The sequence below is a fragment of the Somniosus microcephalus genome, chromosome 5, assembly GCF_052327205.1.
Source record: "Somniosus microcephalus isolate GS21.2 chromosome 5, FLI_Smic_1.0, whole genome shotgun sequence".
Taxonomy (NCBI): domain Eukaryota; kingdom Metazoa; phylum Chordata; class Chondrichthyes; order Squaliformes; family Somniosidae; genus Somniosus; species Somniosus microcephalus.
This window is the reverse complement of record NC_140991.1, coordinates 10,465,430-10,480,236: the sequence shown is the minus strand read 5'-3', so window position 1 is coordinate 10,480,236 and position 14,807 is coordinate 10,465,430. Positions and strand designations below refer to the sequence as shown.

Sequence of the window (14,807 nt, the reverse complement as noted above, 5' to 3'; positions counted from 1 at the left end):
GTAATATGAACAGTCTGTCCCTCAGTCCCTTACCTGGGGTGTAATATGAACAGTCTGTCTCTCAGTCCCTTACCTGGGGTGTAATATGAACAGTCTGTCTCTCAGTCCCTTACCTGGGGTGTAATATGAACAGTCTGTCTCTCACTCCCTTACCTGGGGGTGTAATATGAACAGTCTGTCTCTCAGTCCCTTACCTGGGGTGTAATATGAACAGTCTGTCTCTCACTCCCTTACCCGGGGTGTAATATGAACAGTCTGTCTCTCACTCCCTTACCCGGGGTGTAATATGAACAGTCTGTCACTCACTCCCTTACCTGGGGTGTAATATGAACAGTCTGTCTCTCACTCCCTTACCTGGGGTGTAATATGAACAGTCTGTCCCTCACTCCCTTACCTGGGGGTGTAATATGAACAGTCTGTCTCTCGCTCCCTTACCTGGGGTGTAATATGAACAGTCTGTCTCTCAGTCCCTTACCCGGGGTGTAATATGAACAGTCTGTCTCTCACTCCCTTACCCGGGGTGTAATATGAACAGTCTGTCTCTCAGTCCCTTACCTGGGGTGTAATATGAACAGTCTGTCTCTCACTCCCTTACCTGGGGTGTAATATGAACAGTCTGTCTCTCAGTCCCTTACCTGGGGTGTAATATGAACAGTCTGTCCCTCACTCCCTTACCCGGGGTGTAATATGAACAGTCTGTCTCTCACTCCCTTACCTGGGGTGTAATATGAACAGTCTGTCTCTCAGTCCCTTACCTGGGGTGTAATATGAACAGTCTGTCTCTCACTCCCTTACCTGGGGTGTAATATGAACAGTCTGTCTCTCACTCCCTTACCTGGGGTGTAATATGAACAGTCTGTCTCTCGCTCCCTTACCTGGGGTGTAATATGAACAGTCTGTCTCTCACTCCCTTACCTGGGGGTGTAATATGAACAGTCTGTCTCTCACTCCCTTACCTGGGGTGTAATATGAACAGTCTGTCTCTCGCTCCCTTACCTGGGGGTGTAATATGAACAGTCTGTCTCTCAGTCCCTTACCTGGGGTGTAATATGAACAGTCTGTCTCTCACTCCCTTACCTGGGGTGTAATATGAACAGTCTGTCTCTCAGTCCCTTACCTGGGGTGTAATATGAACAGTCTGTCTCTCAGTCCCTTACCTGGGGGTGTAATATGAACAGTCTGTCTCTCACTCCCTTACCTGGGGTGTAATATGAACAGTCTGTCTCTCGCTCCCTTACCTGGGGTGTAATATGAACAGTCTGTCTCTCAGTCCCTTACCTGGGGGTGTAATATGAACAGTCTGTCTCTCACTCCCTTACCTGGGGTGTAATATGAACAGTCTGTCTCTCAGTCCCTTACCCGGGGTGTAATATGAACAGTCTGTCTCTCACTCCCTTACCTGGGGTGTAATATGAACAGTCTGTCTCTCAGTCCCTTACCCGGGGTGTAATATGAACAGTCTGTCTCTCAGTCCCTTACCTGGGGTGTAATATGAACAGTCTGTCTCTCACTCCCTTACCTGGGGTGTAATATGAACAGTCTGTCTCTCAGTCCCTTACCTGGGGTGTAATATGAACAGTCTGTCTCTCAGTCCCTTACCCGGGGTGTAATATGAACAGTCTGTCTCTCGCTCCCTTACCTGGGGTGTAATATGAACAGTCTGTCTCTCGCTCCCTTACCTGGGGTGTAATATGAACAGTCTGTCTCTCAGTCCCTTACCTGGGGTGTAATATGAACAGTCTGTCTCTCAGTCCCTTACCTGGGGTGTAATATGAACAGTCTGTCTCTCAGTCCCTTACCCGGGGGTGTAATATGAACAGTCTGTCTCTCAGTCCCTTACCTGGGGGGTGTAATATGAACAGTCTGTCTCTCAGTCCCTTACCTGGGGGGTGTAATATGAACAGTCTGTCTCTCGCTCCCTTACCCGGGGTGTAATATGAACAGTCTGTCTCTCAGTCCCTTACCTGGGGTGTAATATGAACAGTCTGTCTCTCAGTCCCTTACCTGGGGTGTAATATGAACAGTCTGTCCCTCACTCCCTTACCTGGGGTGTAATATGAACAGTCTGTCTCTCACTCCCTTACCTGGGGGTGTAATATGAACAGTCTGTCTCTCAGTCCCTTACCTGGGGTGTAATATGAACAGTCTGTCTCTCGCTCCCTTACCGGGGGTGTAATATGAACAGTCTGTCCCTCAGTCCCTTACCTGGGGTGTAATATGAACAGTCTGTCTCTCAGTCCCTTACCTGGGGTGTAATATGAACAGTCTGTCCCTCAGTCCCTTACCTGGGGTGTAATATGAACAGTCTGTCTCTCAGTCCCTTACCTGGGGTGTAATATGAACAGTCTGTCTCTCACTCCCTTACCTGGGGTGTAATATGAACAGTCTGTCTCTCACTCCCTTACCTGGGGTGTAATATGAACAGTCTGTCTCTCAGTCCCTTACCTGGGGTGTAATATGAACAGTCTGTCTCTCAGTCCCTTACCTGGGGTGTAATATGAACAGTCTGTCTCTCGCTCCCTTACCCGGGGTGTAATATGAACAGTCTGTCTCTCAGTCCCTTACCCGGGGTGTAATATGAACAGTCTGTCTCTCGCTCCCTTACCTGGGGTGTAATATGAACAGTCTGTCTCTCAGTCCCTTACCCGGGGTGTAATATGAACAGTCTGTCTCTCGCTCCCTTACCTGGGGTGTAATATGAACAGTCTGTCTCTCAGTCCCTTACCTGGGGTGTAATATGAACAGTCTGTCTCTCAGTCCCTTACCCGGGGTGTAATATGAACAGTCTGTCTCTCAGTCCCTTACCTGGGGGTGTAATATGAACAGTCTGTCTCTCGCTCCCTTACCTGGGGTGTAATATGAACAGTCTGTCTCTCGCTCCCTTACCTGGGGTGTAATATGAACAGTCTGTCTCTCGCTCCCTTACCCGGGGTGTAATATGAACAGTCTGTCTCTCAGTCCCTTACCTGGGGTGTAATATGAACAGTCTGTCTCTCACTCCCTTACACGGGGTGTAATATGAACAGTCTGTCTCTCACTCCCTTACCTGGGGTGTAATATGAACAGTCTGTCTCTCGCTCCCTTACCCGGGGTGTAATATGAACAGTCTGTCTCTCAGTCCCTTACCTGGGGTGTAATATGAACAGTCTGTCTCTCAGTCCCTTACCTGGGGTGTAATATGAACAGTCTGTCTCTCACTCCCTTACCTGGGGTGTAATATGAACAGTCTGTCTCTCGCTCCCTTACCTGGGGTGTAATATGAACAGTCTGTCTCTCAGTCCCTTACACGGGGTGTAATATGAACAGTCTGTCTCTCGCTCCCTTACCTGGGGTGTAATATGAACAGTCTGTCTCTCGCTCCCTTACCTGGGGGTGTAATATGAACAGTCTGTCTCTCAGTCCCTTACCTGGGGGTGTAATATGCCGAGCAGGTTGTCGATCTGTGTCTCCAGCACTCGACTGCCCATGTCCACAGCAGCATCCAGCACATGACACAGGCTCTGGAAAGCAAACACGGAGGTTTATTTTATTGTTGAGGCTCACAGTACGACCTGCACCTCCCTCCAGAACACCTACCCCTTTCTAAAAACACAACCAGCACTTTCTGATTCTGAGGGAACGGTAGCGTTGTGGTAATGTCACTGGGCTAGTAACCCAGAGGCCTGGACTAATGATCCAGAGACGAGAGTTCAAATCCCACCACGGCAGCTGGGGAATTTAAATTCAGTTCATTAAATAAATCTGGAATAAAAAAAGCTGGTATCAGCAATGGTGACCATAAAACTACCAGATTGTCATAAAAACCCATCTAATGTCCTTACCTGGTCCGGCCTATATGTGACTCCAGACCCACAACAACGTGGTTGCCTCTTAACTGCCCTCTGAAATGGTCTAGCAAGCCACTCGAGGGCAATCGGGGATGGGTAATAAATGCTGGCCTTGCCAGCGAAGCCCAAATCCCAGCAACGAATATTTTAAAAACTTCCTTTTGTGTGGGGTGTGCCACAGAGCCGAGCCCCCACACCACACCCCTTCCCTCATACTGCACAGGGAGCTAATGCAACCACCCGCTTCACCTCTCCCTACCCACCCCACAAATCACTGCCCCCCCCCCCCCTTGCCCTCAATGCTGGTCCCAGCCACCATGGGACTTTGAAAATTTCAATTCAGCTTAAAAATACGTAGAAATCAAAAGGTGCTATCACTAAGTGAGGGTGAAGCCCCGCACCATCAACATTCTGGAGGGTCACCATTGACCAGAAACTTAACTGGATCAGCCACATAAATACTGTGGCAACAAGAGCAGGTCAGAGGCTGGGTATTCTGCAGCGAGTGTCTCATCTCCTGACTCCCCAAAGCCTTTCCACCATCTACAAGGCACAAGTCAGGAGTGTGATGGAATACTCTCCAATTGCCTGGATGAGTGCAGCTCCAACAACACTCAAGAAGCTCAACACCATCCAGGACAAAGCAGCCCGCTTGATTGGCACCCCATCCATCACCTTAAACATTCACTCCCTCCACCACCGGCGCACCGTGGCTGCAGTGTGTACCATCTACAAGATGCACTGCAGCAACTCGCCAAGGCTTCTTCGGCAGCACCTCCCAAACCCGTGACCTCTACCACCTAGAAGGACAAGGGCAGCAGGCGCATGGCAACACCATCACCTCCAAGTTTCCCTCCAAGTCACACATCATCCTGATTTGGAAGTATATCAGCGCTCCTTCATCATCACTGGGTCAAAATCCTGGAACTCCCTCCCTAACAGCACTGTGGGAGTACCTTCACCACATGGACTGCAGCGGTTCAAGGCGGCGGCTCACCACCACCTTCTCAAGGGCAACTAGGGATGGGCAATAAATGCCGGCCTAGCCAGCGACGCCCACATCCCATAAACACATTTTTTTTTAAAGATAGCCGTCAAAACTGGTTCACTAATGTCCTCATCTATGCCTTTGTTATCTCTAGACTGGACTATTCCAGAACACTCCTGGCTGGGCTCCCGCGTTCTATCCTCCGTAAACTTCAGGTCATCCAAAACTCGGGGCGAGTTAGGACACGGGCAGCCGAGTCGCGTTCACCCATCACCCCTGTGCTCACTGACCTAAATTAGCATCCGGTTAAGTAACGACTCGATTTTAATATTCTCATCCTTGTGTTCAAATCCCTCCATGTCCTCGCCCCTCCCGATCTCTGTAATCTCCTTCAGCCCCACAACCCGACAGCACTGGCTCGGATAAATCCACCTCAGCCGCCGACCGGGAAGGTTGGATTTTGCGGAGGTGGTTACCTGGGTGATGTGGAAATGCTCCGAATGTTTCCTGTAGAGATGGAGGATCCCGGGGATGAGTTTAGGCAGCTGCTCCTCCAGCTTGTCGTGTGGCAGCAGGTGGGCCATCTGGCCGATGGCATCCACGACGCTTGTTCTCAGCTGGTGAGGCAAACACACCGAGTCAAACCTTCCTCCGCAGAGAGATATTCAGGCAGCTTTATTACAGGCTCGTCAAGGACAGTGAGTCAGTGCCGAGCAATCAAAGATCGGCAACAACAACTAGATCACTGTACAGAACGGGTTAGATACAGAGTAAAGCTCCCTCTACACTGTCCCATCAAACACTCCCAGGGCAGGTACAGCACGGGTTAGATACAGAGTAAAGCTCCCTCTACACTGTCCCATCCAACACTCCCAGGGCAGGTACAGCACGGGTTAGATACAGAGTAAAGCTCCCTCTACACTGTCCCATCCAACACTCCCAGGGCAGGTACAGCACGGGTTAGATCAACAATTTCCTGCAATTCACCAGCTCTTTACCCAAAGGAAATGCATCAATTTCTCACCTAAAGTCACAGTTTCCCAGATGAGTGGCAAATGGTATCAAATTGTGGGCAGTTTCCGCAGCGGATCAAAGTTTAGCCGGAAAAGGGGTCACAAACTGTCCTAAATCCGGATCTTGGAGCCATCCGTCGGAGCTGGATTCTAACCCGGCTCTCAGGAGCCAACGGAGGAGGGATTAACGTTCCTGGGCAGGTGAAGAGGCTCCTCCCGAACACAGGGACAATTTCATTGTCCCTTTTTTTGAAATGGTCAGAAGTTCATAGAATCCTACAGCACAGGAGGAGGCCATTCGGCCCATCGTGCCTGTGCCCAGCTCGGTGAAAGAGCTCTCCAATCAGTCCCACTCCCCTGCCCTTTCTCCAGAGCCCTGCACATTTTTCCTTTTCAAGTATTTATCCAGTTCTCTTTTGAAAGTTATTTTTGAATCTGCTTCCACCACCCTTTTTAGTCAGTGCATTCCAGATCACAACAACTCGCTGCATAAAAAAAAGTTCATTTATAAATGATCTAGACGGGGGAACTAGATGTAATATCTCCAAGTTTGCAGACGACACAAAGCTGGGTGGGCGTGTGTGCTGAGAGGAGGATGCCGAGAAACTCCAGTACGATTTGGACAGGTTGCGTGATTGGGCAGATGCATGGCAGATGCAATATAATGTGGATAAATGCGAGGTTATCCACTTTGGTGGCAAAAACAGGAAGGCAGATTATTATCTGAACAGCAATAGATTGGGAGAAGGGGAAGTGCAACAAGACCTGGGTGTTCTTGTGCACCAGTCGCTGAAGGTAAGCATGCAGGTGCAGCAGGCGGTTAATAAGGCAAATGGTATGTTGGCCTTCGTAGCGAGAGGATTCGAGTACAGGAACAAGGATGTCTTGCTGCAGTTGTACAGGGCCTTGGTGAGACCACACCTTGAGTATTGTGTGCAGTTTTGGTCGCTTTATCTGAGGAAGGATGTTCTTGCCATGGAGGGAGTGCAGCGAAGATTCACCAGGCTGATACCTGGGATGGCAGGAATGACGTATGAGGAGAGATTGGGTCGATTGGGCTTATATTCGCTGGAGTTTAGAAGAATGAGAGGGGATCTCATTGAAACTTATAAAATTCTAACAGGACTAGACAGACTAGATGCAGGAAGGATGTTCCTGATGGCCGGAGAGTCCAGAACCAGGGGTCACAGTCTAAGGATAAGGGGTAAACCATTTAGGACAGAGATGAGGAGGAATTTCTTCACCCAGAGAGTGGTGAACCTGTGGAATTCTCTACCACAGAAGGCAGTGGAGGCCAATTCATTAAATATATTCAAGAAGGAGTTAGATATATTTCTTAAGGCTAAAGGGATCAAGGGATATGGGGAGAAGGCAGGGACAGGGTACTGAATTTGGATGATCAGCCACTGGCGGAGCAGGTTCGAGGGGCCGAATGGCCTACTACTGCTCATATCTTCTATGTTCCAATCTCTCCTCTGGTTCTTATACCAATCACCTTAAATCTGTGTCCTCTGGTTACCGACCCTTATTTACTCTATCAAAGCCCCTCATGATTTTGAGCAACTCTTATCAAATCTCCCCTTAAACTTCTCTGCTCTAAGGTGAGCAAACCCAGCTTCTCCAGTCTCACCACATAAAAAGTTAACAAATGTTGGGCCTTTTCTACATTACAACAGTGACTACACTGCCAAAGTACTCCACTGGCTGTAAAGTGCTTTGGGATGTCCTGAAGAGAAAGGTGCCAGGCGCTATAGGAACGTAACTCCTTTATTTTAAGCACTCGTGGCTCCGTTTGGAAGGACAGGAAGCACAGATTTGGCGAGGTAATTAGTTGGAACCAAAAAAAGGCAAAATTTAAATGAATGTTCCCGTAATCTGGATTAAGCCGGATCAGGGAGCACAGCCCAGACCTAGCTGGCTGTTACCAGTTTAACGGTGTTCAGTGGCAGGTCTGTCGATCACTGAACGCCCCTCCCCCGACAGTGGGGCCCCCCCCTTACCATCACTGAACCGCCCCTCCCCCAACAGTGGGGCCTCTCTTACCATCACTGAACGCCCCCCTCCCCCGACAGTGGGGCCCCTCTTACCATCACTGAACGCCCCCCTCCCCCGACAGTGGGGCCCCTCTTACCATCACTGAACCGCCCCTCCCCCGACAGGGAGGCCTCTCTTACCATCCCTGAACCGCCCCTCCCCCGACAGTGGGGCCCCTCTTACCATCACTGAACTGCCCCTCCCCTGACAATGGCGCCCTCTGACCATCACTGAATCGCCCCTCCCCCTCTTACCTTGGACTCCTTGTTCTGCAGCCACACGTTGAAGAGAATATCGTAGGAGGCGTAGATCTCACTGGAGAATGCGTCCTTCCTCACCGTAGGGTCCGGGGCCTTGTCCAGGTTGGCTAGATACTCCAGAATACTCTCACTGAAATGTCCCAGGGCTACAATGAAGGGAATGACACAGGAAGGGGAGCGAATTAGGGCCAAACCACCAACAACAGAGCGAGAATGATCAGGAGACAGCGCACAAAAAGGCTCAATGAATCTGTCCCATCAAGACAGTAATCCCCACCATTCCCTCATTGCACCGCCACCACCACGTCCCTCGCCCCCACCTCCCCACCATATCCCTCAGCCCACCATATTCTTCCACAATGTCCCATCAAACACTCCCGGGGCAGGTACAGCATGGGGTAGATACAGAGTAAAGCTCCCTCTACACTGTCCCATCTAACACTCCCAGGGCAGGTACAGCATGGGTTAGATACAGAGTAAAGCTCCCTCTACACTGTCCCATCTAACACTCCCAGGGCAGGTACAGCATGGGGTTAGGTACAGAGTAAAGCTCCCTCTACACTGTCCCATCTAACACTCCCAGTACAGGTACAGCACGGGTTAGATACAGAGTAAAGCTCCCTCTACACTGTCCCATCAAACACTCCCAGGGCGGGTACAGCACGGGTTAGATACAGAGTAAAGCTCCCTCTACACTGTCCCATCAAACACTCCCAGGGCAGGTACAGCATGGGGTTAGATACAGAGTAAAGCTCCCTCTACACTGTCCCATCTAACACTCCCAGGGCAGGTACAGCACGGGTTAGATACAGAGTAAAGCTCCCTCTACACTGTCCCATCAAACACTCCCAGGGCAGGTACAGCACGGGTTAGATACAGAGTAAAGCTCCCTCTACACTGTCCCATCAAACACTCCCAGGGCAGGTACAGCACAGGTTAGATACAGAGTAAAGCTCCCTCTACACTGTCCCATCAAACACTCCCAGGGCAGGTACAGCACGGGTTAGATACAGAGTAAAGCTCCCTCTACACTGTCCCATCAAACACTCCCAGGGCTGGTAGTGCACGGGTTAGATACAGAGTAAAGCTCCCTCTACACAGCCCCATCAAACACTCCCAGGGCAGGTACAGCACGGGTTAGATACAGAGTAAAGCTCCCTCTACACTGTCCCATCAAACACTCCCAGGGCAGGTACAGCACGGGTTAGATACAGAGTAAAGTTCCCTCTACACTGACCTATTCCCACATCATCCTGCTCCCACATCACATGATACACGAGGCTCTTACCGATGGTGAACACCGATTTCATGGTGTCTTGTTTTGCCATCCCCAGCATGGGCAGCATCGTCCCCAAGATGGCCGTCAGGAAGGGCACCATTCCATACACTGGGAAACAAACCCAACAGCAAGTAGATTAGGAAAGCCCAGGGACTGGGGCAGAACGTTACACCAACAGCAAACAACTGGAGTTAATGCATTTAGAACAAAAACAAGACCAACAATATAAACTAAAAGGTACAGTTATAAACCTGGAGCAGGAACAGAGAGACCTGGGGGTGGACGTACACAAGTCGTTGAAGATGGCAGGACAAGTTGAGCAGGTTGTTGAAAAAGCATCTGGGATCCTGGGCTTTATAAACCGAGGCACAGAGAACAAAAACCAGGAAGTTCTGCTAAACCTTTCTAGAACACTGGTTAGGCCCCAGCTGGAGTATTGGGTCCAATTCTGGGCACCGCACTTTAGGAAGGATGTCAGGGCCTTGGACAGGATGCAGAGGAGATTTATTGGAATGGTTCCAGGGATGAGGGACGTCAGTTATGGGGAGAGACTGGAGAAGCTGGGATTGTTCTCCTTGGAGCAGAGAAGGCTAAGGGGAGATTTGATAGAGTTGTTCAAAATTATAGAGGGTTTGGATAGAGTAAATAAGGAGAAACTGTTTCCACTGGCAGGAGGGTCAATAACCAGAGGACACAGATTTAAGGTGATTGGCAAAAGAACCAGAGGGGAGATGGAGAATGTTTTTTTTTTTACACGGTGAGTTGTGATGATCTGGAATGCGCTGCCTGAAAGGGCGGTGGAAGCAAATTCAATAATAACTTTCAAAAGGGTATTGGATAAATACTTGAAAAGGAAAAATTTGCAGGGCTGTGGGGAAAAGCAGGGAGTGGGACTAATTGGAGAGCTCTTTCAAAGAGCCAGGCAGGCACGATGGGCCGAATGGCCTCCTCCAGTGCTGTGTGATTCTATGAACTGGATTCAAAGCATTGAAAACAACAAGCCGAGAAAGGTCCTACTGGGGAGCGAGGCATTGTGGGGAGGGAAGCGTGGAACAGAATTAAGGTCCTGGGCGACCCCGACAGCCCTTATGGTGACAGGGCAGGTTTGCCTCTGTCTCTCCGGCACGAGATTGGAGGAGAGGAGAGGGGAGGGGAGAAGCAAGGAAAAAGCTGCAGAATCACACTCCCTCTCTGTGGTGTATGTGCCTTTAAGAGCAATTATGGTGTATGTGCCTTTAAGAGCCCCAGGTGTGCGTAATGCCGGTAATTGCCACTTGGGCTATATAAGCCTGTGTATTGTGTATACCCTTTAGAAACCGCCCCCCCCCCCGCCCCCCAGACTTGCTTAGTAAATACCTATGAACCAACTCCTGTCTTCAGTGTCTTTATCTACACACGGACACTACAGTGGCGACGAAGTGGAAACGGACTTACCTGCAATTCGGCAGCACCTCAAGGACATCGATTCCTCCAGCGTCCAGAAGACTCAAGGAAGTAAGAGAAACTGTGGTTTCACCAGCTGGCCAAGCTGGTGACAGGTACTGCGCTAATCCTTCCTGGGCGTCAGGCTGGAGCTCCAGCGGCGGGCTCTACAGCTGAGACAGGCAGCGAAATCGGAGGCAAGCAATAACGGACTGGGAGGGTGCACTCGAGAGACGGCCGGCGCGGCAAGCAGGTCAGCGTTTAGACCTCCGTCGGGAACGAGTCTCCAACAGTGAATAAACGGAAACCACAGTAAAACTGCGTTGTTATCGGTAGCAGCGGCGGGAAAGCGCGGGAAGCGCCATATCGTTGCTACAGAAAAAAAAAAAGCGCAGGAAGCGCCATATCTTTTCTGAAATGCCTAAATCTGGTAATATTGAGGCTTTTGATGGCGAAATAGAAGATTGGACCACATATGTGGAAAGAGTAGAGGTATATTGCACTGCAAATGGAATAGCAGATGAAAAAAAAGCTTCAGTACTTCTGAACTTAATGGGCGCGAAGACATACGGGCTGTTACGAAATTTAATCACTCCAGCCAAACCAAAGGACAAGACTTTTAAAGAAATTGTTGATACCCTGCAGGAGCATTTAAACCCAACACCGCTGCTGATAGCGGAACGATTCAAGTTCTTCAAGAGAAATCAACACAAGAATGAAAGTAACGCTGATTACCTAACCGAATTAAGAAAGCTATCAAAGTACTGCCAATTCGGAGCAGGACTATCGGATTATCTTCGAGACAAATTTGTTTGCGGTCTCTTAAGTGAAGGAACACAAAAAAGACTGCTTTCTGAAAAAGATTTAACATTGGACAAAGCTTTCAGTATGGCTGTATCATACGAAGCAGCAGCAAAAGGAGCTACAGAGATACAACAAGAGACACAGGACTTCGGCACCCATAAAATGACACAGGAGTTCGGAAGATGTTATCGCTGCGGCAGATCCACCCATAACCAGAGGGACTGCTGGTTCAAGGGCAAAGCATGCAGGCGATGTGGTAAGATTGGACACATTGCACGGGTATGCCAATCTGGACAAAATAAATCCACTGACAGAAAACAAAAAATCAATAAAGAAAAGTACAGGAAGGTACAAATGATGACAGACAATAGCTCCGAAGACCAGAATAGCGATAGCGACTCCGAAAACAAGAGACTAAGCTGTCTCAAATTACATAATGTACTTGCCAAAGAGGATTACCAAACCATTTGGGTTACCCTCACAATAGCAGGGTCCCCAGTTAAAATGGAGCTAGATACAGGATCAGCTCTAACCGTAATAAATCGACGAGATTACGAGGCGCTATTTTCGCATATACCTCTAAAAGACACATCCATTATCTTAAAAACATATACGGGGCAGAAAGTCTACCCCAAAGGAAAAATAAGGGTGCCTGTGGTATACAACGGCAAAGAAATACAAAAGTTGTATTTATACATTCTACAAGATGGTGGTCCACCGTTGTTGGGACGTGAATGGATAAGGAAGATACGTTTAGACTGGCACTCCATTCAGGCACTGACGGTGACCAGTAAGGAAAAAAACAATGATGACATCATACCTGAACGATTAAAAGACATCTTGGCCAACGCCAAAGAAGTGTTTCAAGAGAAACTAGGAACTTTGAAAGGCATCACCGCCTCAATAAAAGTGGAAGATGCAGCAATTCCAAAAAAATTTAAGGCAAGACCGGTGCCATACGCAATACGTCCAGCAGTCGAGGCAGAGCTGGAGAATTTGGAAAAGGCAGGCGTATTATCCAAAATAGATTGGAGCGAGTGGGCAACACCCATCGTTCCAGTCATGAAAAAAATTGAAAAATAACTCTGAGGAACAGAAAAAAATTCGCATCTGTGGGGACTTTAAGGTGACTGTAAACCCGGTCCTTCACACGATACAGTATCCTCTTCCGAGGATAGAAGATATTTTCGCCTCACTATCCGGAGGGAAACGTTTCACCAAAATTGACTTGGCACAGGCATATCTACAGATGGAGGTTGAGGAGACCTCTAAAAAGTATCTCACAATAAACACACACAAAGGCCTGTACCAGTACAATCGACTGGTTTTTGGAATAGCATCAGCTCCAGCTATCTGGCAAAGAGCTATGGAGCAAGTCCTGCAAGGGATTCCGGGGACTCAATGCTACCTAGACGACATCCTTATAACAGGAGAAAACGACAACGAGCACCTTGCCAATTTGGAGCAGGTGCTCACTAGGCTGAAAGAACGGGGCCTACGAGCAAATCGCCCCAAGTGCGAATTTTTCCAAAATCAGATATCATATTGTGGCCACATAATTAATAAGGAAGGGTTGCATAAGTCACCTGAAAAAAATTGAAGCAGTTATAAAAGCCCCAGCACCTGAAAATGTTTCACAATTAAGGTCATTCCTGGATTAATAAATTACTATCATAAATTTTTACCGAACTTATCAACTATTCTACACCCTCTTAATGATCTTCTACAGACAGGAGTGATTTGGAAATGGAACGAAGACTGTAAACTTGCCTTCCATAAATGTAAAGACTTAATCACATCCGAGAAAGTTTTGGCTCATTACAACCCATCACTACCAATCAGATTGGCGTGCGATGCATCCCCTTACGGCATAGGAGCGGTATTGTCCCATAAATTCCCTGATGGCTCGGAACGGCCGATAGCTTTTGCGTCACGCTCATTGAACTCAGCTGAGCGTAACTATGCCCAGATAGACAGGGAAGCACTCAGCCTGGTATGGGGAGTGAAGAAATTCAACCATTACCTACACGGACAAAAATTTACCTTGCTGACTGACCATCAACCCCTCATCTCCATATTCAACCCTAAAAAAGGTGTCCCCATTATGACGGCACAAAGACTACAGAGGTGGTCCCTTTTTCTAGGGGCACACCAATACAACATTGAATACAAAGGGTCAAAACAGCATGGGAATGCTGACGGTTTATCGCGCCTACCGTTGCCAACGATAGAAGAGGCACCTACAGTAGACCCAGTAGAGATATTCCACTCTACCATAGTGGAATGTCTACCGGTGACAAATTCTGCCATTGAAAGGGAGACAAGAAATGACCCTACTCTCTCACGGGTCTACGATTTAACAGTGAAGGGATGGCCAGCACATGGCGAACCACTGTTGCCAGCATTCTCGCAAAGAAGAGAACAGCTGTCAGTGTGCTGAGGAACCTTGATGTGTGGATCCAGAGTGGTGATTCCACCCAAACTCCAGGATAAAGTGCTAAAGGAGCTTCACGAGGGGCATCTGGGTGGAGTGAAAATGAAGAACCTAGCTAGGGCGTTTGTATGGTGGCCAGGTATCGATGGAGACATCGAAGACATGACCAAGAGCTGCCTAGGATGCCAGAAGGTCCAAAATGCTCCGCCACAGGCCCCTCTACATCCATGGGAGTGGCCCTCATCTCCCTGGCAAAGGGTGCACATCGACTTTGCTGGTCCATTTATGGACTCAATGTTCTTAATCGCAGTTGATGCACACTCCAAGTGGCCGGAGGTAATAAAGATGTCCTCCACCACCACGGAAAAAACCATCACAGTATTAAGGACCATATTTGCCAGGAATGGGCTGCCAGAACAGATATGTTCTGATAATGGACCGCAATTTGTGTCCGAAGAATTCAGAAAGTTCTTAAAGAACAATGGGGTTAAGCACTACACGTCCGCCCCATACCATCCCGCCACCAATGGATTGGCTGAAAGGTTTGTCCAGACCTTCAAGAAGGCCATCAAGGCCATGGGTAATGAAGACATAAAACTTCAGCACAAGGTGGATAACTTCTTATTTGCATATAGGAATGCAACGCATATGGTTACTAACCAAACTCCCGCCATGATGTTCTACAATAGAAACCTAAGATGCCGGCTGGATTTGGTCAAGCCAAACATCCGAAGGGACGTGGAGAA

At 48.7% G+C, this 14,807-nt stretch overlaps 1 protein-coding gene across 1 annotated transcript in view; it reads right to left on the bottom strand.

The window, feature by feature from the left end:
- The window catches only part of LOC147116875 (maestro heat-like repeat-containing protein family member 1), a 31,859-nt gene extending 21,328 nt beyond the window's left edge, over positions 1-10,531 (bottom strand). The window contains exons 1-4 of the mRNA XM_085987299.1: positions 9,411-10,531; positions 8,117-8,268; positions 5,292-5,432; positions 3,408-3,500 (exon numbers count right to left, since the gene is read on the bottom strand). Coding sequence (XP_085843425.1) covers positions 3,408-3,500; positions 5,292-5,432; positions 8,117-8,268; positions 9,411-9,501 — 477 coding nt within the window. The 5' untranslated portion in view covers positions 9,502-10,531. The remainder of the gene's footprint in view (positions 1-3,407; positions 3,501-5,291; positions 5,433-8,116; positions 8,269-9,410) is intronic.
- Between the last annotated feature and the right edge of the window lie 4,276 nt (positions 10,532-14,807).